The sequence below is a fragment of the Galleria mellonella genome, unplaced genomic scaffold (genome assembly GCF_026898425.1).
Source record: "Galleria mellonella isolate WM207_F2 unplaced genomic scaffold, CSIRO_AGI_GalMel_v1 utg200, whole genome shotgun sequence".
NCBI classification, from domain to species: domain Eukaryota; kingdom Metazoa; phylum Arthropoda; class Insecta; order Lepidoptera; family Pyralidae; genus Galleria; species Galleria mellonella.
The window spans coordinates 2,395,506-2,420,331 of record NW_026442034.1 but is presented as its reverse complement, the minus strand read 5'-3'; the positions used below and the strand labels follow the sequence as shown (position 1 = coordinate 2,420,331).

Sequence of the window (24,826 nt, the reverse complement as noted above, 5' to 3'; positions counted from 1 at the left end):
CCCATCTCTAATGATATATGTTAATGTTTTCTATTAGCGACTATCAACTGCGATGATAAAATCTTATTATACTTTGATATCTAAGCAAATCCATTTATTCACTAATTTTACTTTGTATATGCTATACGATTATAGGGTTTAAGACCGTGTTGTTGTTTACTACATACCAAATACCTACTTAAGGAAAGTAGTATAAATTATAAAACAATAAGTGCGAAGAAGATAAATAAATACATTCTTAGGTTTGCTAAAGAGAGATAGATTACTATTGAAATTGAATTTCATAAAGTAGAAAAGTTCATTCAGCCAGCTGAGAGCTTCATGACCGTTTCATTTCTATTTAATTGTTGTGTTATGTGCTATTTATAATTTTTCTTGATGAACTTAAACACTATTTTGTATAATGGTGGAGTTTGACTGGAGTATTTTTTTGGAAGCTAATAAGTGCATTGCCGTCCCAGAGGAATTATTTTCTCATGTAAGTTTATCGTGTATCAATTGTTAAATAATAAATACCTAATATAGTTAATGCAAAAAAGTATTAATTGTTATTTCATTAAATTAGTCATCCAATACTTTATTTTTAAAATGCGTAAATAACTTTTCAAATTAATATTTAAATAATATATATTATTATATAGATAATAGAATAGAAAATAAAAATATTCCCACGCTACCTGTTACCTGTCTACTTTAGGAGCTTTGTTAAAATATACTAAAATGATAAATGAACTTTTCTTGATTTTATTTTTATTTAGTTCATCTATAAGTAAAAATCGTTGTTTTTTAATATTAATCAATAATCAAGGAGGATTAGATTTAAATATAATTCAGAAAAATAGGTTTCTGCAATAGAAAGATGTAAATTTCTAAATAAATAATTATATTTAATTGTTTGTCCATTTATATAAGTTTATAACTTACAATAGAATTGAGTATATTAATAAGCCATCATTATAACTTCATCACTGTACTTATTTCAAAAGTTGATAGCTATTTTGTATTAAATTATTAAGAATAGAATAGAATAAACTTTAATTGAGACAAAATTATGCTTATTAAAATAAAAATATGGAATAGATGCAAGAGCAGACCCTATTGCTTCCAAACTTCACCTTTTATACTATACTTGTCCCAGGTATAGTGCAAAAGGTGCATGTTCAACACCACCTTTTTATTGTTACCTTCATTATTAAAATTTAATTTTAAAATTTTAATAATATTTCTAATGAATTGTAGTGAACCTGGTTAATATATCAATAAATTTTAGATAATATATTAATTATTATATAAATAAATATTTGTCCTTTTGGGCATCAGTATATTTTGTTATTCTCATTATTTTTAAAAGTAAGAATGTTTTGATTTTTTTATATTTTTCTCAATTTTAATGTTCTCCTATCCATTGCTATTTTCCAAATATCTTAGTTTGTTAGGGTCAAATCCATTATTACTATGCATATGTATTATGTGGAGCAAGGTAGAAGTCAGGTCCCCAGTAGCAGATTTAATGATCAAGATTATTTATAGCAGCTCTAGCATATATATGATTATTTCTTGTAATTATTTATATTTATAATAAGTTTACTATTGTAATCTTTTGGAGGAAACAGTAAAAAGTATCTATCTATCTATCTATATTAATTATTATTAATTTAAGGAGATTAAAAGAAAGTACTAGACTTTTTAATAATATCACCATCTAGTTAGAGAGCTAACTAGGAGTGTAATAAATAAAAATAAAAAATTATCAATGATTTTTATTTGCGAAGAAATTTATAAAAATAAAGGGGTTTGGTAAAGGTAAGGGGACAACAAAGTTTGTGGGGTCAGCTAATATGTTTATAGACATCATCTGGTGTTCCCAAAGAATGGATATTGGGATGAATGTCCTAATATGGATAATAAAAGAAACAGATTTTTATATTAAGTTTTTATACAAAGAGGTATCGAACAAACAAAATATTTTCACAATTTTATTATTAGTAAGGATAAGGGATTCGTCTCATCTTAATTTTGTCATAATAGAAATAGTTTTTTTTGTGTTTTGTGGAACAAAAAGAATTGAAGAAAACTTTATCTGCGTTTGCAGGTGGAAGCAAGTCTTAACAATGGCATTAGACAAGGCATGCTGCTTGAAGTATGCCATAAAACGAATCCAGACATATACTGGATTGCTAAAATTACTATGGTTTGTGGACACCTCTTGAGGATCAAGTTTATAGGGGCTGACAGTGATTTTTGGTGTGATATATCTGGCACTAAGGTGCACCCTCTTGGTTGGTGTGGGAAGTATGATGAGTTAATAGAACCACCTGATGATATAAATGAAAGGTATGGAGATACCATCATAGACATAATGAAGAAAGTACTAATGGGTGGACAATCGGTGTCAATAGAAGCTTTAAATAACAAGGGGTTGTCACCTATTGATAGAATTATATCAGGGATGAAGGTGGAAGTGCAAAATATTCTGGATCCATACAAATATTGGATTGCAACAGTGAGTTTCATCATATTTTTATATTAATATTTGCAAGTGAAAATGAATTTTGTTAATACAAAAAGTAAATATATTTCCCAGGTATCTGAGAATGTGGGAGGGCGGCTTTTACTACGCTATGACGGTGCGGATGATGATCAGCAAGATTTCTGGATATTCTTCTCAAATCCGCGCTTGTGTAATTTTGGATTCGTCACTAATAAGGTAACCTTCTTTATAGACTTCTAATCTTTTTTTTATAACACAAGTGATAAATGTATGTGCGGCTCACCTGATTGTGAGTACTGCTGCCTATGAGCACTCACAACACCGGAGGTATTACATGTGTGCTACCAGTCTTTTAAAAAGAAATATGCGTTAATAGTCATACTTTGCATTAGACAACGACTGCGTAAATGTAAGACAATGTGGTTATTATGGTAACTCTTGAGTTTTAAAATTCTGAGTTAAATACTCTGTCAAACATTGTTCAAAAATTGATTATATTAAAATTTGTTTCAAGGGTTCGCCGTGGCAATTCAAATATCCAGGGAAAGTGAACAAGTTTTCATGCAAGAATAAACTCAGTACTCAATTGAGGCAGAGTGCTGAAGAATCCATTAAAGAGCCAACACCTGCTGATTTATTTCAGGTAATATAAACAAAATTAAAACCAAATAACTAATCTACAAGAGCACACTCTCTCCATTCCAATTCAAATCGTCTTAATCAAATATACTTGTTTACAAGCACTTTTAAATCATAACTTTTTTATGTATGCAGAGTTCGAAAACTTGTAATCTATTGAGAAGAACCTGCAAGAAACTCGACAGTTATTCTTTTAAATCCCTGTTAACATTATGTGTATTGATTGGCTTTAAAAATTGTAAAAGCATTATTTTTACAAAACTAAGGCACTTCGAATCATTCCCATAATAAAAAAAAAATAACAATCATATTATTATACATATTTTATTATTTTAGACATTATCTTTTACAGCCTACTCCCAGCTTAGAAGTGCACAACTTTGTCACAGGAATGAAATTAGAGGCTCTAAGCCCTCAGGACATGAAATCAATAAGGCCAGCCACTGTGACCAAAGTATTTAATAACTTTCACTTTCTAGTCATCATTGATGACCATCTTGAAGATTATGAAGAATCAAAAATGGCTTGGCTTTGTGATTCTATGCATCCATACATATACCCCATAGGTTGGGCTGAAAAGCACAACATTACATTCAAAACACCAAAAATTTGGAAAGAAGGCCCTTTCGATTGGGATGAATATCTGTCTATGACCTCGTCAGTGCCAGCTCCGGATTACTGTTTCGGGAACAAGACACCATTGAAAGGAATTGAAGTGAACATGATGTTGGAAGCTGTTAATCCGCAGAACCACGCAGAAATACATGTAGCTACAGTGGGGTCAATTGTAGAACACATGGTGTGTGTGGAACTTCTACCTATTGGGGAGAAAGTATGGTATGCACATGACAGCGACCTTCTCTTTCCCGTGGGTTGGTGTGATAGTAACAATTATGAACTCCACATCCCTGATACATCTACCAATAAAGAGTCACCAAAACTAGCAGAAGAAGTGAGGAATGTTAAAGAAGATATGAAATCGTCAGAGGAGTGGTGTGATAGGATTTTTTTCAATTACAAATGTTATTCTGGCCCATCAATCAGTAGGAACAAACTGTCTCAGCTACCAAAACATGTCGGTCCTGGGCCTTTATCTTTAGTTTTGAAAGAAGTATTAAACAAAATTATATCAGCATCTTATAAGCCAGCTAAGTTGCTTAAAGACTGGGAGACTGAGGAAGCTCCTGAAGAAGGCATGAGACTAGAAATGTTGAGGGCTAAGTAAGTATTCTTTTTTATGCTCTTCTTTTTTTTTCAATACTACATATAATTTGTATCTTTATTGTTTTTAAGTGGGACAGTATGAAGACATTTAGAATGCAATAATATGTAAACTTCCAATACAAAATCTACTGCTGAAAAATATTATTTTTTTATATGTGTGTGTATGTGTTTTACATGACAACACAAACATAATGATAGCAACAATTTTAAATGTAATATACAACTTACTTTAATTATTATTTAACTTGGAACTCGTGTTTTAGTTCTAGCAATCTGGTTTTGCGCAAGAACATATGTTACGATATTTAATTTTTTTTTTTTCAGATTAAAAACTTCCACTTATCATGCTTATGTTCCAATAGCAACGACTGCAGACCAAGTTATGTCGTTTTGCCGGGAAATGTGTATTAAGATGCAAGCATGCCCTTGTCTCTTTGGGCCAGTGGAATACCTCGAACACTGTCCACAGAACTGCCAGCAAGTTGATAAATCCATATTTCGTGAGTAATTTCCTCATTATGTTTTCATATAAGTAATGTATTACATACATTATTACTAAATCACTTTATTTTTTAAAATTTGACTATTATACTTATATATACTTAATACTTATAATTATTTTTCTTAATGTTTTATTCTGTTAATTTTCTTAATTATACAATACCTAGTTGTACAATAATTAGTCCATTACCCTAAGGTTGTCTTGAAAAGATTGCTCTCGGCAATAAGACCGCCTTACTGTACTTATACAATTGTATCGTTATATTTATTAATTGTCTTGCTTATTTCCTATATTGTATAATGTAAATAAAGTATACTAATTCATTCATTCATTATTTGGACTTCTGATTAAGTAATAGTATTTAATTTAAAAAATGGAAATTTGAATATTGAAAATATTTCAGATAATGGCACTGAGCGACGTGGTAGACCGAAAGGCACCTTTAGCAGTAAGAAAAAAAAGAAAAAGTCCACTCCTGAAAAGAGAGAAAAAGAACAGCAAATGAGTCAAGATATAACAAAAGATGGGGAATATATCGAAAGCGAGCACAGTGCTGGTTCCACGCCACCATCTGAGCCAGGAACAAGGCCAAATTCACCAGAGAGTGGAATCGAATATAAAAGAAGTAAACGTAAAAGGCAAGAACAAAAAAATACATATCCTAAAATGGAAATGAAAACGAGAGGTGCGAAACTACCAAATTTCGCATTACAGATGAAAGAAGCTCATTGGAACAAAAAAGATGTAGAGACAATGTACAATAATACCTGTGTAACAAAAAAACAAAACTCGCCAGATAGCGACACGGAAAATGATACTAACGAAAGCAGCTCTAATTCAAGAGATGCTAAAAATATTTCCGATGTATCAGATTCTGAAGAGCCGGAATTAAAAAAATTGAAATTTACTTCTTATGATCCTCTACCATCCGATAATAAAATGTTTGAAAAAGACACTTCCTTGCCGTGGATGAAAGATAAGCTCAAACTGTCTCCTAATCCATTGGAGTGGTCTGTTGATGATGTTTACTCATATTTAATTAATACAGATGATTGCAAACTAATAGCTAAAAAGATGAAAGAAGAAGAAATTGATGGTGAAGCCTTCATAATGCTCGATTTAGCAACCATACAAGACTTTTTGCATATGAAAAAAGAATTTGCTTTGCAGTTGTGCAAACATATTACAATGATTAGATGGTACTATATAGTCAATTATGAAGATAATGATGAATCTTTATGAATTTGTTCCTGAATATTTTATTTTTGTCTAGTCCATAATAAAATACTTGTTATTAATCAATTTTATTGTAATGTATTGTACATAGAATTTCACTACATTTTATAAATATTCAAACAAATGTATTCTTTCGGAATCTTTTACAAATGTAACTACAAATTTTAGCCATGAACGACTTATTGTGTTCCATGTTTTTGCTGCAAGTAAAATCTTCATCTAAATGTATATTTTTCTTAGCAAATGATACTTTTACGGGTATTTCTCTTTCTGGTAGGTCTTGCTGTAATTTAACGTATTTCTCTAATTCAATTTTCTTAGCTCCTACTTTTTTCATATTCTCTGCAGATGCTACATGGTATTCTGAACGTTCTTGGCCATTTGGATGTTTAATATTAATTTCGGATAATAAATTTCGGTCATTCATTTTAATCTGAACAAACGGTATACCACTTAATAAATAAATATTAAAATTTTCTTCTTTTTTATTACAAGATTTTACTTTAGAATTATTTTCGTCAAGAGTAGAATCGGTGAGATAATTTTCATTTTTAAATGCCTCTACTATAGAATGTGGACTCTCTAAAACTCTTCCGTTTTCGATCGAGTCTAAGCTTATTTCGCCAGACCCGTTATTAGAATTTGTTTGCTTATGTTCAGTTTCTAATTTGAAATTTTTATTAGACAGGGAGGATTCGGAAGATACAATATGATGTATCATATCCTTTATGAAGTCTTCCATCTCCGTAATTTGCTCAGTTTGGTTTTTTGCTAAAATTTCATGAAATTTCTTTTTATAAAGTTCGAAATCACGCATATTTGTTTTAAAATTGTCAAAAATTTCTTGGACTGTTATTTTGAAAAGTTTTATGTTAGATTCGAGGGTACTTGTTGAGCTTTCATCCGTTTGTAGTTCTTGTGATATGTTACTATAGACTTTCTTTTCAATTCTCTCTAATTCTGAATTAGTTAATGAGACTCGATCATTGTCTCCAGTTTCTAAGTCCTTCACAAAATTGGCGTCCAAATTAATAAATTCTTTGACTGGAATCTCGTCGTGATCATAACGTTTGTAATATTTTTTAAACTTGTTTATAGAATTTTGAGGAAAGCTCAAACCAGACTTGCTGTATTCAGCATTTGATAGATGCTTATTCTGAGCTAATTCAATATCAGATTTCCACGAACTTTCCAACTGAAATAGATCCTTGGGTGATTCTGTTCCATAGAAACTACAACTCATTTTTAATTGCGGGTCTTGCATGTTACCTGCCAGAATTAGATTTTTGTATATTTAGTCTAAAATACTATTTTTTTAATGGGTGTAAATGGAATGGTAACCTCGCTTTCGTTATCGTAACACGCTGGCAGTGCACCATAGATAGGTGAAGCTGAATGCAGATTATTTGGCCCGTCATGAATTCAATAAGAATTATCCGCGATAGTTTCAAGAAGGAACCAATGTAGGGGTCGCCCTGATATAATGATAGGGCTGTTAGACCTCATTGATAACGGTAATTATGCTTTAATAGGTTTTTTTTTAAATAGAATCACACCTGTGTTATTGTTATACATTGCCGGGGCACCAGTGTGTGATGATGGGTGAGATTGAAAGCAGGTCAGATGGTGCATATTGCTAAGAATAAGACTGTTATACCCCGCATTCATTATCGATCGATCGATATATACTGGGGTACCAGTGAATAATGATAGGTGAGGATAAAATTGTTCATTTGACTCGTCATGACAAATTTCCCAGAAATTAACTACGGTATTTTCCAGGCCGGACAACATGGAGGTCGACCTGATTGAGTAAGTACATTGCTAGCAATAGAGCTGTTAGTTCTCATTACTACGAATCCCTCCCACCTTCCCCAATACCTCGCATTTTTATATACTAGATAATAGGATGGTAATTCCATTTGCACTAGTGAGACATAATAGACACACAATGGTAAACAGAGGGAACCGCGTGGAGGTCGATCCGACAGGTTTTGTGGGAAGTGACGTCCCCATTACTTGCAATCCTTCTTCCCTACAGCACCTACTATCCCTGTAGTCTATTACCTGTATTGGTGCAAAAATGGCATATTCTCTAACTAGACTGGACATTAAGCTTTAGCTTTACTATTATTTATTATTATTATTTTTACTATAATACTTTAGCTTTAGCTATAGCCTTAGTTATACTAATCTAATAGTTATAATAATAATAGTCAGGACATAGGGGGAAAGGGATTATTAGCAATGGAGTTTGACAGCCTCATTGCTAGCAATATGCTCTATTAGGTCGACCTCCACGTAATTCCCCCTGGAAACCATCGTGAACAATTCATGTTGAATTTGTCACGATGGGCTAACTGACCTGCTTCAACCTCATCTATCATCCTTCACTAGTGCCCCGCCGGTGTATACCGATAACGCGGGCGGGGGTTACCATTCCATTATCATCCATTAAAGAATAGTCAGGACATCAAATAAAGACGAGATACCCACCTATTAAAAAATATATAAACAAAAATATTACATTACGCGTTTCATAAATGCCAAATTGTTTATGTGACAGATCTGTAATAAAAAATTTTATTATTACAGACTCGAAAAAAAGTATTTCATATAGAATATTGGAATATTCTTATATAGATTAAAAATTACTATCTACTAATTTAAATACAATGCTACGAGTAGATATCGGTACTAAATTTAACAAAAAAATAAATAAATAAAAAAATGCTGTGAATATTTATTAGGTAAAATTTCGTTTGACGTTACTAAAATATCAACTGGGCGATTAAGAGTCGTCAAGTAAACTTTGTCGGGAAATATTATAGGAATGAGGACATAAAATTTTTAAAAATGTTCAAGTGGGGCATGGCACAAAAAAGGTTGGAAAACACTGGTATAGAGTGATTTGTATTCTGATATTACTATTGTACCCGTCTAAATAGCATTCCAAATTCCAAATCATTTGTAATTTTTTTTTTTAATATTAAAATAGTTATAGATCTATCTGTATTTCTGTATACCTATCTGTAGTATAAAATAGAATGCATACGCTGACTTTTCTGTAGTCCTAAAAAGACACCAAGCAGTAGCAATAGGAATTAATATTCCTGATACTCAGTTTTTGCATGATAGAATCTGAAATGAGGATATCCACAGAACGAAAATGACCGATATAGCCTGAAAGATTTATTTATTTATTTATTCAATAAAAATAATAACAACATTATAACAGCAAAAGCCAAATCAATGTTATAAATCTAGTGTGCTAACATACAAAGTTCTAATAAATGTATTTAAGCCGACTCTAGATATTTCTGATAAGTAAGTTAAAGTGGTAATGACCTGATACCTCAAATACCTTGAAGGACCTCGGTTATACCGATGGGAAAGAAAAGTTCTTGAATGGTGACCCTGTATAACTAAACGCAGTGCAAGACGATTCCCACTAGATAGAGCAACGACCTCAAATGGATTGTCAGTGGACGCAAATGGCCCGGAACGGTTCCTTATTGCAGTCCATGGTGGAGGCCTTTGTTCAGTACTAGACGGTTAACAGTAATTAGTGACAGTGTCGTAACCCAATGGTGTCCTACCACGAATTCCCCTATCCCCTAATATAATAATATTCCGATCAAACTGTCTATGATAACCCCTCCAAACGTTGCCTCCAAGAGATCGCTTTTAGCGATAAGGCCCTGCATTGTTCTCTCACTGTGGTTATTTCTTGTAATTATTCGTATCTATAATAAGTTATAAGAAGGGAAAAAATGTTGGGGCACTTGACACGATACGACGAACTTATGAACATTATAATAGAAGGTAAGATAAAAGGAAGGAGTTGGTGTCGTGTCGTATCAAGAGGTGAAGAGACTCGCTGAATATCGTAGTGAGTGGTAAGAGCTCCATCGACAAGAGCGCAGCTCTTAAATAGGATAGATAGATAGATAATAAGTACCTAGTGTAATCTTTTGGAGGTATCTATTTATTCTATGGACCACAGAAATCTTCGAATGTAACCAACACCAAAACATTTTTTTGTGCCTTAATTCAAAATTCTTACAGACCACCTATGATGTACACTGATAACAAGCCTAAATAATCCCAATAACATCAGTGGCTCAACTTTCACGTTGCATTCAAATATATTATACTCAGCGAAATGTGAACGTATCAAGTGTTATGTTGACCGCAATATCTAATACGGATTATGGATAATTAAGGATTAATGGTCGTAAGCACGTTTTTTATTTTATGTTGTCTCTTTTAATGTCATTTAATTATCACTAGCGTTTACCTGCGGCTTCTTTCGCGTGACCAGATTATGTTTACAGATCGGGATAAAAAGTAGTCGATATTTTTCTCCATCTCATATAATAGGTAAGTATATTAAGGGCGGGGGGGGGGGGGAATGATACAGCAATGTATATATTAGTTACAATATCTATATATTGGTCCAATAACGAATATGTTAAAAACCTGATAATAAAAAAAAATACATTTTTTTGATTATCAGGGATCCCAGGGAGAGAAACCGGCGTACAATGCGGGCAGAAATTAAGAGCACCGCTTTCTGCATCTTTCCCGGAAGTGAGCCGCTTCGGAATCCCAACCGTCTGAGATGTTGTTCCAGACTAGTATATATATATACGAGATAAGATCGTTTACTGATAAACGATTGAAATGATTTAGGTGGACGTCACCCCCCACAGAATGTGCTTTCGGTAATTCTTCGTCTTAACCACCTGATCCTGTATGGCGCACACAAAACCCTCGGTCTCTCCGAAAAGATCACCGAATTGTAGCCAGTGCACGGATGTCTTCGCGTTGACGTACGGCCCGTGAAGGGCTTTGAAGAACCTTCCGTGCAACTCTTTCTCTTTCTATACGGCCTCCCGCTGAGAGGTACCCAGGACTTCAAGTTTTTGCCAGTCCTCTTTAGCCAGAGAAAGAGGGGTAAATCCTTTGTCATATTCTATGATTATTTTTATTATTTAACTCTTTATTGCACCATAAATAATAATCTTATCGCTAGGGCAATCTCTTACAGACAACCTTTGGTTAAAGGAGAACAAATAGAAGTGGGTAGGTGGCGCAAGAGTAAATTTATAATTTTTCATGCATATAATACAAAAACCTGTATATATATATATATATATATATATATATATATATATATATATATATATATATATATATATATATATATATATATATATATATATATATATATATATATATATATATATACGGTTTTTGTATTATATGCATGAAAAATTATAAATTTACTCTTGCGCCACCTACCCACTTCTATTTGTTCTCCTTTAACCAAAGGTTGTCTGTAAGAGATTGCCCTAGCGATAAGATTATTATTTATGGTGCAATAAAGAGTTAAATAATAAAAATAATCATAGAATATGACAAAGGATTTACCCCTCTTTCTCTGGCTAAAGAGGACTGGCAAAAACTTGAAGTCCTGGGTACCTCTCAGCGGGAGGCCGTATAGAAAGAGAAAGAGTTGCACGGAAGGTTCTTCAAAGCCCTTCACGGGCCGTACGTCAACGCGAAGACATCCGTGCACTGGCTACAATTCGGTGATCTTTTCGGAGAGACCGAGGGTTTTGTGTGCGCCATACAGGATCAGGTGGTTAAGACGAAGAATTACCGAAAGCACATTCTGTGGGGGGTGACGTCCACCTAAATCATTTCAATCGTTTATCAGTAAACGATCTTATCTCGTATATATATATACTAGTCTGGAACAACATCTCAGACGGTTGGGATTCCGAAGCGGCTCACTTCCGGGAAAGATGCAGAAAGCGGTGCTCTTAATTTCTGCCCGCATTGTACGCCGGTTTCTCTCCTGGGATCCCTGATAATCAAAAAAATGTATTTTTTTTTATTATCAGGTTTTTAACATATTCGTTATTGGACCAATATATAGATATTGTAACTAATATATACATTGCTGTATCATTCCCCCCCCCCCCCGCCCTTAATATACTTACCTATTATATGAGATGGAGAAAAATATCGACTACTTTTTATCCCGATCTGTAAACATAATCTGGTCACGCGAAAGAAGCCGCAGGTAAACGCTAGTGATAATTAAATGACATTAAAAGAGACAACATAAAATAAAAAACGTGCTTACGACCATTAATCCTTAATTATCCATAATCCGTATTAGATATTGCGGTCAACATAACACTTGATACGTTCACATTTCGCTGAGTATAATATATTTGAATGCAACGTGAAAGTTGAGCCACTGATGTTATTGGGATTATTTAGGCTTGTTATCAGTGTACATCATAGGTGGTCTGTAAGAATTTTGAATTAAGGCACAAAAAAATGTTTTGGTGTTGGTTACATTCGAAGATTTCTGTGGTCCATAGAATAAATAGATACCTCCAAAAGATTACACTAGGTACTTATTATCTATCTATCTATCCTATTTAAGAGCTGCGCTCTTGTCGATGGAGCTCTTACCACTCACTACGATATTCAGCGAGTCTCTTCACCTCTTGATACGACACGACACCAACTCCTTCCTTTTATCTTACCTTCTATTATAATGTTCATAAGTTCGTCGTATCGTGTCAAGTGCCCCAACATTTTTTCCCTTCTTATAACTTATTATAGATACGAATAATTACAAGAAATAACCACAGTGAGAGAACAATGCAGGGCCTTATCGCTAAAAGCGATCTCTTGGAGGCAACGTTTGGAGGGGTTATCATAGACAGTTTGATCGGAATATTATTATATTAGGGGATAGGGGAATTCGTGGTAGGACACCATTGGGTTACGACACTGTCACTAATTACTGTTAACCGTCTAGTACTGAACAAAGGCCTCCACCATGGACTGCAATAAGGAACCGTTCCGGGCCATTTGCGTCCACTGACAATCCATTTGAGGTCGTTGCTCTATCTAGTGGGAATCGTCTTGCACTGCGTTTAGTTATACAGGGTCACCATTCAAGAACTTTTCTTTCCCATCGGTATAACCGAGGTCCTTCAAGGTATTTGAGGTATCAGGTCATTACCACTTTAACTTACTTATCAGAAATATCTAGAGTCGGCTTAAATACATTTATTAGAACTTTGTATGTTAGCACACTAGATTTATAACATTGATTTGGCTTTTGCTGTTATAATGTTGTTATTATTTTTATTGAATAAATAAATAAATAAATCTTTCAGGCTATATCGGTCATTTTCGTTCTGTGGATATCCTCATTTCAGATTCTATCATGCAAAAACTGAGTATCAGGAATATTAATTCCTATTGCTACTGCTTGGTGTCTTTTTAGGACTACAGAAAAGTCAGCGTATGCATTCTATTTTATACTACAGATAGGTATACAGAAATACAGATAGATCTATAACTATTTTAATATTAAAAAAAAAATTACAAATGATTTGGAATTTGGAATGCTATTTAGACGGGTACAATAGTAATATCAGAATACAAATCACTCTATACCAGTGTTTTCCAACCTTTTTTGTGCCATGCCCCACTTGAACATTTTTAAAAATTTTATGTCCTCATTCCTATAATATTTCCCGACAAAGTTTACTTGACGACTCTTAATCGCCCAGTTGATATTTTAGTAACGTCAAACGAAATTTTACCTAATAAATATTCACAGCATTTTTTTATTTATTTATTTTTTTGTTAAATTTAGTACCGATATCTACTCGTAGCATTGTATTTAAATTAGTAGATAGTAATTTTTAATCTATATAAGAATATTCCAATATTCTATATGAAATACTTTTTTTCGAGTCTGTAATAATAAAATTTTTTATTACAGATCTGTCACATAAACAATTTGGCATTTATGAAACGCGTAATGTAATATTTTTGTTTATATATTTTTTAATAGGTGGGTATCTCGTCTTTATTTGATGTCCTGACTATTCTTTAATGGATGATAATGGAATGGTAACCCCCGCCCGCGTTATCGGTATACACCGGCGGGGCACTAGTGAAGGATGATAGATGAGGTTGAAGCAGGTCAGTTAGCCCATCGTGACAAATTCAACATGAATTGTTCACGATGGTTTCCAGGGGGAATTACGTGGAGGTCGACCTAATAGAGATTATTTTTATTATTTAACTCTTTATTGCACCATAAATAATAATCTTATCGCTAGGGCAATCTCTTACAGACAACCTTTGGTTAAAGGAGAACAAATAGAAGTGGGTAGGTGGCGCAAGAGTAAATTTATAATTTTTCATGCATATAATACAAAAACCTGTATATATATATATATATATATATATATATATATATATATATATATATATATATATATATATATATATATATAAATACATACATAGCACACACAAGGAAATATGATAAATCTAGTAAAAAAAAATAATAAAACAGTCTCCTCTACATTATCTCGTATGTGTATTGGTCATGTATGTCCTCCCGTTCATTTAGCAGAACTTCATAATATTTGAGATTGTGGTAAAGATGTGGCCGATCTAGATCATATTTTCTTTTTCTACTCCTTATATGATCATTTCTTATTCATTAAATCTCTCATTTCATTAAAAATTCCTTTTCCTACATCCATTCTGTGCTTGTTAGCTCCTTTTGACTATTTGATCTATAACTGTTTAGATTCCTTCATCAAACATTAAACTATAACTAATCGCTAATACCAAATTCCTTATTGTTCTTTTTTGATATCCCGTCTCGTTTTCTGTTAGTGTTTGTGGCATAATGGTCAATAACTGCCCTTTGCCACATTATAACAAAAAAAAAGAAAAATGAAAGTAAAAAAAAAAAAAAGATAAAAATCGACGGGACACTAAGTAATTCGTTATTTTAAAATGGAACAAAATAGACGCACAGTGTAAGTTATAGTAGTAGTTTTTATATTGTGATACAAGTGTAATTAACTTAAGTAATGAACGTGTACATTTAAAAAACATATGCAAAGATTTCGTATGTAGAAAGGACTATATGTTTTTAAAAGTTTTTACAGCTCTGTTGGAGTTATTTGTCTTTCTAACATAGATAAAGGTTAATCATTTGTATTCTCTATCTATGAATACGAACATGATTCAAGCCACTCACTTTCTATCAAATCTAAGTTATAGTGTTTATACAGACCAAAAAAGTATTAGATACCCTCAATATTCTAGTCGGTTTCGGCGTTAAATACTTAACAAATGTATTCCTTTCATGAAATTTCTTAACTATGGATACCGGCTTTATTTTTTTTAGTAATATTTGTCTATGATAAAATATGAGTGAGAGAAAAATATACTTTAATTGATGTTAGAAAGAAATAAAATTATGTCATGGACAGATTAGGTCATAGAATCGAACCGAATTCTAGTCTATGCCACGCCAGTCATTGAACCGTCAATTGCTGAACGAACGAACGACAGCGAAACTCAGAGGCCCCGCCTTTAAACCCGTGAATTTTATTATTTTAGTTGGTTTTGTCGCGATGTTATAATTATAAATAGGAATTTAGGTAATATTCAGTGATGTTTTAAAAATTCCTGCTATTAATTATGTTATAATGGTAGTGTTACAGTTAATCAAATGCAATTATTGATTTACCGTCTACATTAACAAATAGTGAGTGTGTGCGGTATAGTAGCGTTATTTTCATATGAATTTAAATAATTTTAAATGGTTTAGGGTTATATTATAATTTGTTCAACCACTATGCAAGTTTTTGTGTTATAACAAGACAGCAATTTAGTGATTTCTAAGATACTATTTTTAGTGGGTGTTGTCATTGTGGCAAGCTTTATTCGGATTAGGTCATCAAGTGCCGTGAACATGTGTGCCGGAGAAATGTTTTTCGTATAGTTTAGTTAATTAAGTTCGCTTGTTTCGTTTCTCGATAGATATACCAGACAGGAGACTGTCAGCATCATGGGTACCATCAAACTTTTAAGTGTTCTCGCGGTTATATCTCAAGCGGCCGCTCTATGTGAGTATTATTTACTTTCTAATAATTTAAATAGGCTTTAAGATATTAATAAACACTTTTTAATAGATTTTAACTATGTCTTATTTAATATATCATGTTTATGATGGCTGTTTATAAAAATTTTATATTGTTTATATTAGTTTCATATACCTGTTTGTCACAACAATACTGTTTGTGTCGATTGTTGGGATAATTCTGAATTCATAAAGTTGTCAATATTAAAAATGAAATATTTTTTATTATATTATTGTTGTACTTTTAATAAAATTTTAGTTTAAAAGTATGATTATATCATATTCAATAATTAATAAAAATTCTAATAAGATTGGTTGTACTACTTTTAATAGTATTTTAATACTATGTAGTTTGCGTAATAATCTATTTATATATATTTGTATTATTCTTAGTGTTAATTATTATGTTATAATAATCTACTTTTTATCTTATTGGATTGCTAGACTTCAATAACTTTAGGTCCATTTAATATAATTAGATTAAATAATCTTTTAACATCCCACTGTAATGTGTGGGTTTGTCATTGACCATTTACCATGCTGCCTGAATGGCATCATATTCTTTATACCAAGTCCTATCAAACCTGCTTTCATTCCCAGTAGTGATAATTTTATTTCCAGTTTTCACTGGTTTATTGTATTGCCTCTTCAGTAGGTATCCCTGAAAGTTTATAAAAAATTGCTTACAAATAAAAATGTTAATCGAACATAACATTTACCACAACAACAGTATGTTTTCTGTTGTTATGATATTATAATATAGAATCCAAATATTTCCATGAGTCATTTCTGGTTAAAAATGAAAAGCGATTTTGTTAGCTTACTATTAAATTTGTAATATTTTCTATAGATATCACCAGTGGGGTTGATTCTGAAATGACATTTATAAATTTATCTGTTTATTTAATTTTTATAAATTAACAGAGTTATTCTGTTAAAGATCACTAAGAAATAAAAATATTTCTGATTCAAATGTATTATGAAGTTAGGTCATATTGGTCCTTAGAATAATGATTCCAGTATAATATCGTTTCTAAACTTTACTGTTAGTGATAGAGAATGATTCTGAATCTACTGATATTGACTATGCCAGTCATTTGATATTCAACTTATATGATGAAGTAGGAATCATCTCCTCCAGATGCTGTAAAAGACATATCATGATATCAATCTTTAACTGTCTACTATTGCCAGTAGTTGCCACGCTTGGCAAGTAGATTAATCACCACAGTTAGTTTTTAAAAAATACATTTCATTTCATTTATTTATTTCATAACAATCATACAATTGTGTTTGAAATAAGTTACAATATTTTATAAACTAAAAATTAAAGAAATAAACAATAAGGTCAATTAAAAAATAATACAAATATAAAAAAAAATGATTTATTGATGATGATGATCATTAAAAGACTTATTAGTGACACAAAAATTATATTAAATTTTCTCGAAAATTAATTGAACAGTAGAACATAAATTAGTTGTTATAGTAATAATATGTAATAAATCCTTAATAAATTATCCTACTACAATGTCCAGTAAAATCTAAACTCGCCAGTCATTAGACACAATTACAGGATCGTGAATTCAATAAGACTGTTAGATTTGAAACTAGATTACTAATTGACAATATTATTTCGGCCTTGTCCCACTCATTGATATTTTGATATCATGATGCATTCATACAAGATCTTTACCTATGACCTATTTGGATTGTTTGGACATGTATATTATATGAAATTTTTAGATTAATATAAATCAATGATGTTGAAATAAGTTTTGTAAGGCCATACTAAGGTTTCTTCGGGATTGACTACTTTTGGTATTACTATGTTCATATGTTCTTGTAACCATTTATTATCAGTTGAGCTATTATGTTTATTAACCACCTTTATGGTACAAAATATTAAATTAATTTACTACTAGGAAGTAGAAGCTTAATAGTGAATGATTTACTCTGGTATCTCTGAAAAATTACTTCAAGTTAGACATATCATCTAATAAAGATTTATTTCTATTAGTATTTGTCAAAAGTAATTCTCCTTGTTAGCAATTGCTAAGAAAGTAGATAATATTAGGAGATATCCAATTTTACCTATGCTTTAAAAACTTTGTATCCGCTGATGATAGATTGATTGTAGATTGTTATTATTAAACCAAAATTATTGTGTAATATTTTTGTATGTATATTTAAAAATGTACCATTGTATAAGTAATAATAAGTGTAAAATTAAACACTAAGTGATTTTTTTATATGTTAATACACATAATTAACTATAATTTTTTTTTTTAATACACACATTGCTTATTTAAAAAAAAGTATATGTAATAGAATTTAATGAAAATGAAAACAAGCAAATAACTGAATTAACCAAAAGAGAGACAATAGTAGTACAGATAAAATATCAATTAATTGATATAATGTTTCGAATTATTACTACATAATTTCATTTAGAGCGTGTTTCTATCATAATTATAACAAAACTTCTTTATTTTTTCTTATTAAGTTCAATTAAAAGGAGCTAATAATGTAAATATTAATTCTGCTAATTGTCACATATACATTCATCCAACAATATTTAAAATCCTCTATGATCATTGTATTAAGATAATAATCGTAAGAAACCTGTCAACAGTGACGTCGCCCCCCAAGATAGTGAAGCAGCCCACACAAGAGGAACTACTCTTCCAAGTGGCGCTGCCAGGAGAGGTGGACAAGCCTTTCATTATCGAGTGCGAAGCTGAAGGGGAGCCGGCGCCTAAGTGAGTTATTTTGTATCAATTTCATACTCGTAGCATTATATTTCATGTTTAAGTTAGGGTGATGTGGTAGGCAGAGAGAGGAGGCGAAGTAGTAAACGTTACATACTTTTCTTAATTAATTTTATTCTTTTATAAGTTATATATAAATATGTGTAACAAGCAAAGATACTTTCGCAGTTATAGAATGTTTTAAGTGACATCCAAATAGTTTGCAGGTTGTTTTTAGCAAATGACACCAGTTCAAACTCAGCGCGAGAATAATATAGTACTGTAATAATTTAAGAGCTTATAAACTTTTTCTTGTTTTGTTTCTTCTTACATAACTATGTTTCCTGTATATTTTTGAGTGACTTTTAAATGACGAAGATTCTTAATTTTTCTTATATTTTTTTTTTTTGCGACCATATTACTTGATTTCGTTGTCAAATCAAAATCGATTGTGATAGTTCTTTTTGCAGTGAATAGGGTTTATTCCGGTATTAGTCCTATTTTAATTTTGTGACGACAGTAGTCGCCCTCTTCTATTTGTGGTGTAAACACTGCTTGTTGTGAAGTTTAGATTATAAGTGTTCCCACGTTCTAAATTTAAATACTATTTATATTTTAATCGGGTAACTATTTATTGATCAACTAGATAAAGCATTCGACACTACGCCCGCGGCGTCTACCGGCAAGTGTTTGTAAATGGAGTCTAATCCGCTTACCGTTCACATGGGGCTGCTAAACCATATCTTAGACAGTATGAAAAGATTCTAATACACTAATGTGTTTAAATACAATTTAAATACATAAAATACAATAGTAAACTGCAACAAAAGGGTAGAACTACGGCCTAAGCACGTTCTCTTCCTAATAATACTTATTCTGTGAAAATGTTTCACGTGTGGCTATTTTAAGTTTTTAGTTACCATTCGGACCATTTATTCGTATCATACTTATTTTTCATAAAATAGGATCGTCAGTCGCCGTTTATAGGCTTATACGAATCTAGTTTTTATCTGCTTTTTTGTTGAAGTTTCTTGTGATACCTATTTCTTGATAGATTTTTACTAGCTAAATTAAATATCTTTGGTGAATTGATACCTTTTTGAGTGTTTGTGTCAATTGATAAATATAATTATTACGGAGCGGTGGACTGTGATGAGGTGATGAAATGATGTAGACACTGAATTTAGTAGCGAAACAAATGTAATTAAACAGCAAGCAAGGAACAGAGCAATATGATATATGTCAAAAAATATAAAATTGAAACTACAAATAATAAGAACATTCTAAAAGTAAATGTATATAAAAAAGTATAATAATGTCTAAAGAGTTTGCATCGGTCGGTCACCACTAAATAATCTTTACTAATTGTTGACGATTGTAACCTTTTTGGTTTATTTTAATAGCCATATATTTGTATTTTATCTCACTAACCTTCTTTTGTTTTTTTTTATTCTATAATTTTCTATCAAATGTACGGAAGCAATTTATTATTAAAAGACAATTATTGATTTATTATTCACCATAAAACTGGGAAATCCATCATACTCCCCAACACTAATATTATAAATGCAAAGTGATTTTGTTAATTTGCTACTATGTAGCGCTTTTACGGCTCAATCAATCATTATGTAATTCAGTGTAAACGTATTACATGGGATGGAGAAGATTTACACTGCTTTTTATCCCTGTTAGTAAACATTATATCCCGGTCACGCGGACGAAGTCGCGGGTAAAAGCTAGTAAATTGATGACTGTAATAAAATGCAATAAAAAGTTTATATCTGGATAAAACGTCATATTTTAAAATAAACCACACTTCGTAAACAAAACTTCGTAAAAAGGAGGTTCCCAATTAGTTTGTATTTTTTGTTTATTACTTAATAACTCGTTCGTTTATAAACAGATTTAGAAAACTCTTTTTTTTATCTCCAAGGATATACTTACAGGATTGGTTTTGTAGTTTAAAATTGTTAGATCAAAATCACTTCCTTCTTTTTCAAATTCGGTTGAATATTACAGACGAATCGAGAACTTCCTTTATGGAGTCGCACCATTGTGCATACCAATAATTTAAGCCAATATCGATATAGCTGGATGACATAATTCAAGACATAATTAGTCGTAATATGGGTCGCGGACGCCTGCGACGGACGGTCGTCGCGTCTATAAGATCGATCGCATAACCACGAGTAGGCAGTGGACGGGCATTGTGCTTACCCGACTGTGGCGAAGCCAGAAAAAATGTCTGATCCCAGACTGCTTAACTATATGAACTTATGACGATAGTTGTGGGTAATTAAAATAATGCAAAATATATTAGATCATTGCGTAGCCAGTCATAAACTGACGCCAGCCAAGGTCTACTGCACTGGGTGAAGTGATGTCACTTCATGAATTTAATTTTATCTCTTACATACATATACATATATACATATCTGTCACACCTGTCTTCCATTAGGGTAGCCAGAAACAATGGAATGCCAAATGCTTCGATTCAAACAAATCCTCTTTCGCTTTTTCCACATTCATCAATCCTTTCATACACGCTCGCCGGTTACGGGTACTTTTAATTTGGCCCTTCTTCAGCACGTCGTCTATATGGTCGACATACGTCCGTCTACAGCGGCTCCTACCGACATCTCCATTCATTCTTGCTTGATAAATCTCTTTCGTAATTCTTCTTTCATCCATCCTTATCAAATGGCCAAACCAACGCAACATTCCTTTTTCGATTGTTGTTACTACATCGTCATTTTATCTCTTGTATTGATATATTGTGCTACATGCCCCTAGTCGCCTCTTACGAGACACTCCGGGGATAAAACGCAGTGGTGGTATTATATTCTTGTCGTGTCACCCACTAAAGAATAAGTAGTATATTACTATCGAGACTGTAGATGAAACGTGTAATGGAATATGAGTTGGAAGTGTAGAAATCACTACAACTGTCTACCATTTTCCATTTTCGTAGTGTTTGGAATTGCTGACATAATATTATATAAAGCAGGGGTGGGCAAATGTTTTGATAGTCGGGCCACATTGCAGATGAAAATTTGATCTCGGGCCAGTTTTTTTTTTTTCTAATTTTAAGTTTATTTTTGCTGAGGATATCAATTAATGAATTTTAAAACCAACATTTTTAAATCAAAATATTTATTAAGCTCCGAAAAGATCGGTTGTCCTGGCGTAAAAATTTTGACTCCCACCGGCCCTGATAATGTGTATAAGTATTGCTTAATATTTTATCTAAAATTTTTTATGCACCAATTTATGTTAGACAAAAACTAATATTTGTGTTAACTAATAATAATATATACAATGCTTCAGGGGCCAGACAAAATTCTACCGCGGGCCGGATTCGGCCCGCGGGTCGCCATTTACCCAGGTCTGATATAAAGGATGTTAAATAAAAAAAGAACCGAAAAGACCCAATATTATTTTTGTTTGAGATAAGATTTTATAACTCAGAACATTGTTAAAAGGCTTACACGAGTATCGACATACATTTTGGAGATTCGCAAACCCTTATATGTTATCGACCTAAAAAGTAATATATAAAAAAATAATGAAACATGACTTAAAATATACCTTTTGCTGTAGACATATTTAGTTTCAAATAGGTGTGTTGTCTTAGACATACGTCGGAGAAAGGGAAACTCAGGTTTCAATGCCCAACGATGTATTGACCTGCCTAGGCGAGGTTTTCTCCATTGCAGTAATAAATTCGCAGCCTTCTTGTATATTTGTAGTCGAGATTCCAATAATATTACTTTCGACGGTTCCGTAGCGAAATTGTAAATTATAAATACTTTATTGCCTAATGAAGGTTTTGTTTTTATTTAATGGATGAAAATGGGATGGTAGACCCGCTTGCGCTATCGGTATACGTTGACGGGTTCACTAGTGAAGGATGATAAGTGAGGATGAAAAGGCAGGTCTGTTAGCTTTGTTGAGTTCACTTGGAATAGAACACGATCGTTTCCAGGGAGAACCGCGGAAAGGTCGACCTGACAAGGCGTATTGATAGCAATGGGGCCACTAATCCCCATTATTAACAATCCCTTCTCCCCCCACCTAATAGAGTTTAGGTACACGTATTATGCTAAATCTGACGAAATGACTCATTCTTGTATGTATTCGTGAGCTTTAATTTTATTATAAGAATTGGCTATTCGAAGTAACATTCGAATGAATACCAAATTTAATATTTGTATCTTTAATAAATAATTTAATTCATATTCCAAAAGTTATTTGATTTTTTTTTATTTTATTTTATCTTTATTTGGTCTCCTAGCAATTGTTACACTGATAAGATTTAATATTAAAATTACTGTCTATTTATATTTAGTGTACAATCATTTTATAGGAAACACAGCATGCTAATTAACAAAAACAATAATATAGTATAACAATTTCTTGAGGTATTTGACATTGGTATGGTTTTCTAGATTCAATAGATGATTCATCCTATCAATTAGCAGATAAGAAACAATTCGATAATTCGACATCTGTTTATTTAAATTCTATTCAATATTGCAATGGTGATAATGACTGCTTGTTTCTGATATATCAAGTGAAAACAATAAGGATATTACTTCCTTCTAAAAACATCAAACTTCTTAAAAACATATTTTAGTTACTGAACTATTTTGTCTCTTTCTTTTGTAATAAATTCTCAGTTTGAATGAGAGTGACAAAACAGTGTAATAGTTAAAATAGGTTTTATATTTATATAAATAAAGGCATGATAGTCGGTAGAAATTACGCCCAAATAAACATTTACTATTGTTTTCAAATATAATCATAACATATTAAACTAGATATATTTTTAAATATGTAACACCACATTTTATCAATGTGTTTTTTTTTCCAAACACATTGGACTAAATAAATACAGAATCATATAAATATATACATATCGTCATCTTAAAAAATATCGCGATTCTAGGTCGAACTCGCTCAAAGGTCAAAGACATGATATCATCTCTCTCACATAAGCGACGCATACAAGTTAAGATTCTGTAAGCTTTTGTTATGCTGATAAATAAGTTAATAATAACTGTTTTTTTTTTTCGTTTTCAAATAATGTGTAATGTTAATTAAAGAAAAATGGTTTATGACAATAAGGTACGTCTAGAAGAAGAAGGTTCTGCGAATACCTAATTCTGATCAGATTTTGATAATTATTTATTTTTACAATCTATAACGTTTACTTTCTTCTTGGTCCTGTTTGTGAAGAAAAAAAAAACTATTTGTAAGCATACAAATTAGCGTTCTAAGTTAAAAATAGCAGTCTAATGTATCTACGAAATACCATTCATAAGTAGGTACATGTGGAAAGCACATATACATATTTTTGTTACAGTGTCACTGTTTGTCTGCGAAGCGAAATCTATTTGTAGACATATGAATCCGTGTTCTAAGTTAAAAAAAATAAGAGTGTAATGTGTCGAAACACCATTTATAAGTAGGTATGTGTGGAAAGCACACATAAATATTATTGTTGCAAACAGCGTCGCTGTTTTTCTGTAGGATAAAATACATTTGTAGTGTTGCATAAATACAAGCAATGGAAATATCATGTTTGAAAGACTAACATCTCTAAAAATAAACAAGATAAAAAATACGATATGAAAGCTTTATAGTTCCCAGGGTCACTAGATATGAGGTAGCTGTCAAGTACTCGCTCGGTGACGTCGTAAGGCCGTCAAGTTTAGCTTAGCTCCTAATAATGAATTCAACACCAAATTCATGTGTGATTTAACGGGCCCATACAAAAATTTATAATTGTATATTTACGACATCTTAGACGGAGTTGAAAATCACGTTGTTGCAATTATGGTGATAAATATATTATACCTGCCCTTAAGGCAATAATTTACCATAAACATAGATAGTTGGCTGGTCTCAGTGCGGTTATATTAAGTGCGATAGGCTGGCAACATTGCTTTTTTTTTTTTTTTTTCTATATGATTACCAAACCCATATAG

The 24,826-nt window shown here is 31.9% G+C and overlaps 3 protein-coding genes across 6 annotated transcripts in view; 2 read left to right on the top strand and 1 right to left on the bottom strand.

Annotated features, from left to right (window-relative positions):
• Positions 1–129: 129 nt before the first annotated feature.
• LOC113516461 (scm-like with four MBT domains protein 2) lies at positions 130–6,568 on the top strand. Its single transcript, XM_052894246.1, has 7 exons — positions 130–478; positions 2,093–2,503; positions 2,585–2,707; positions 3,006–3,134; positions 3,483–4,351; positions 4,679–4,854; positions 5,260–6,568. The coding sequence occupies exons 1-7, from the start codon at positions 404–406 to the stop codon at positions 6,096–6,098; spliced, it is 2,622 nt and encodes an 873-aa protein (XP_052750206.1). The 5' UTR covers positions 130–403; the 3' UTR covers positions 6,099–6,568.
• LOC113516467 (uncharacterized) lies at positions 6,208–8,757 on the bottom strand. Its single transcript, XM_052894248.1, has 2 exons — positions 8,589–8,757; positions 6,208–7,361 (listed from the first exon to the last, which is right to left on the bottom strand). Exon 2 carries the CDS (start codon positions 7,354–7,356, stop codon positions 6,208–6,210), a length of 1,149 nt encoding a protein of 382 aa, XP_052750208.1. The 5' UTR covers positions 7,357–7,361; positions 8,589–8,757.
• Positions 8,758–15,458: 6,701 nt separating this feature from the next.
• The window catches only part of LOC113516451 (neuroglian), a 60,724-nt gene continuing 51,356 nt past the window's right edge, over positions 15,459–24,826 (top strand). For 2 of the 4 annotated variants that reach the window (XR_008252763.1, XM_052894279.1), the window contains exons 1-3: positions 15,459–15,604; positions 15,987–16,072; positions 18,722–18,848. Coding sequence is in view for 2 of the 4 variants with exons in the window: in XM_052894279.1 (XP_052750239.1) it covers positions 16,015–16,072; positions 18,722–18,848 (185 nt within the window). In the remaining 2 variants the exon portion in view is untranslated. Of the gene's footprint in view, positions 16,073–18,721; positions 18,849–24,826 lie in introns of all 4 variants that reach the window. The other 2 variants (XR_008252764.1, XM_052894280.1) reach the window with 2 other exon arrangements.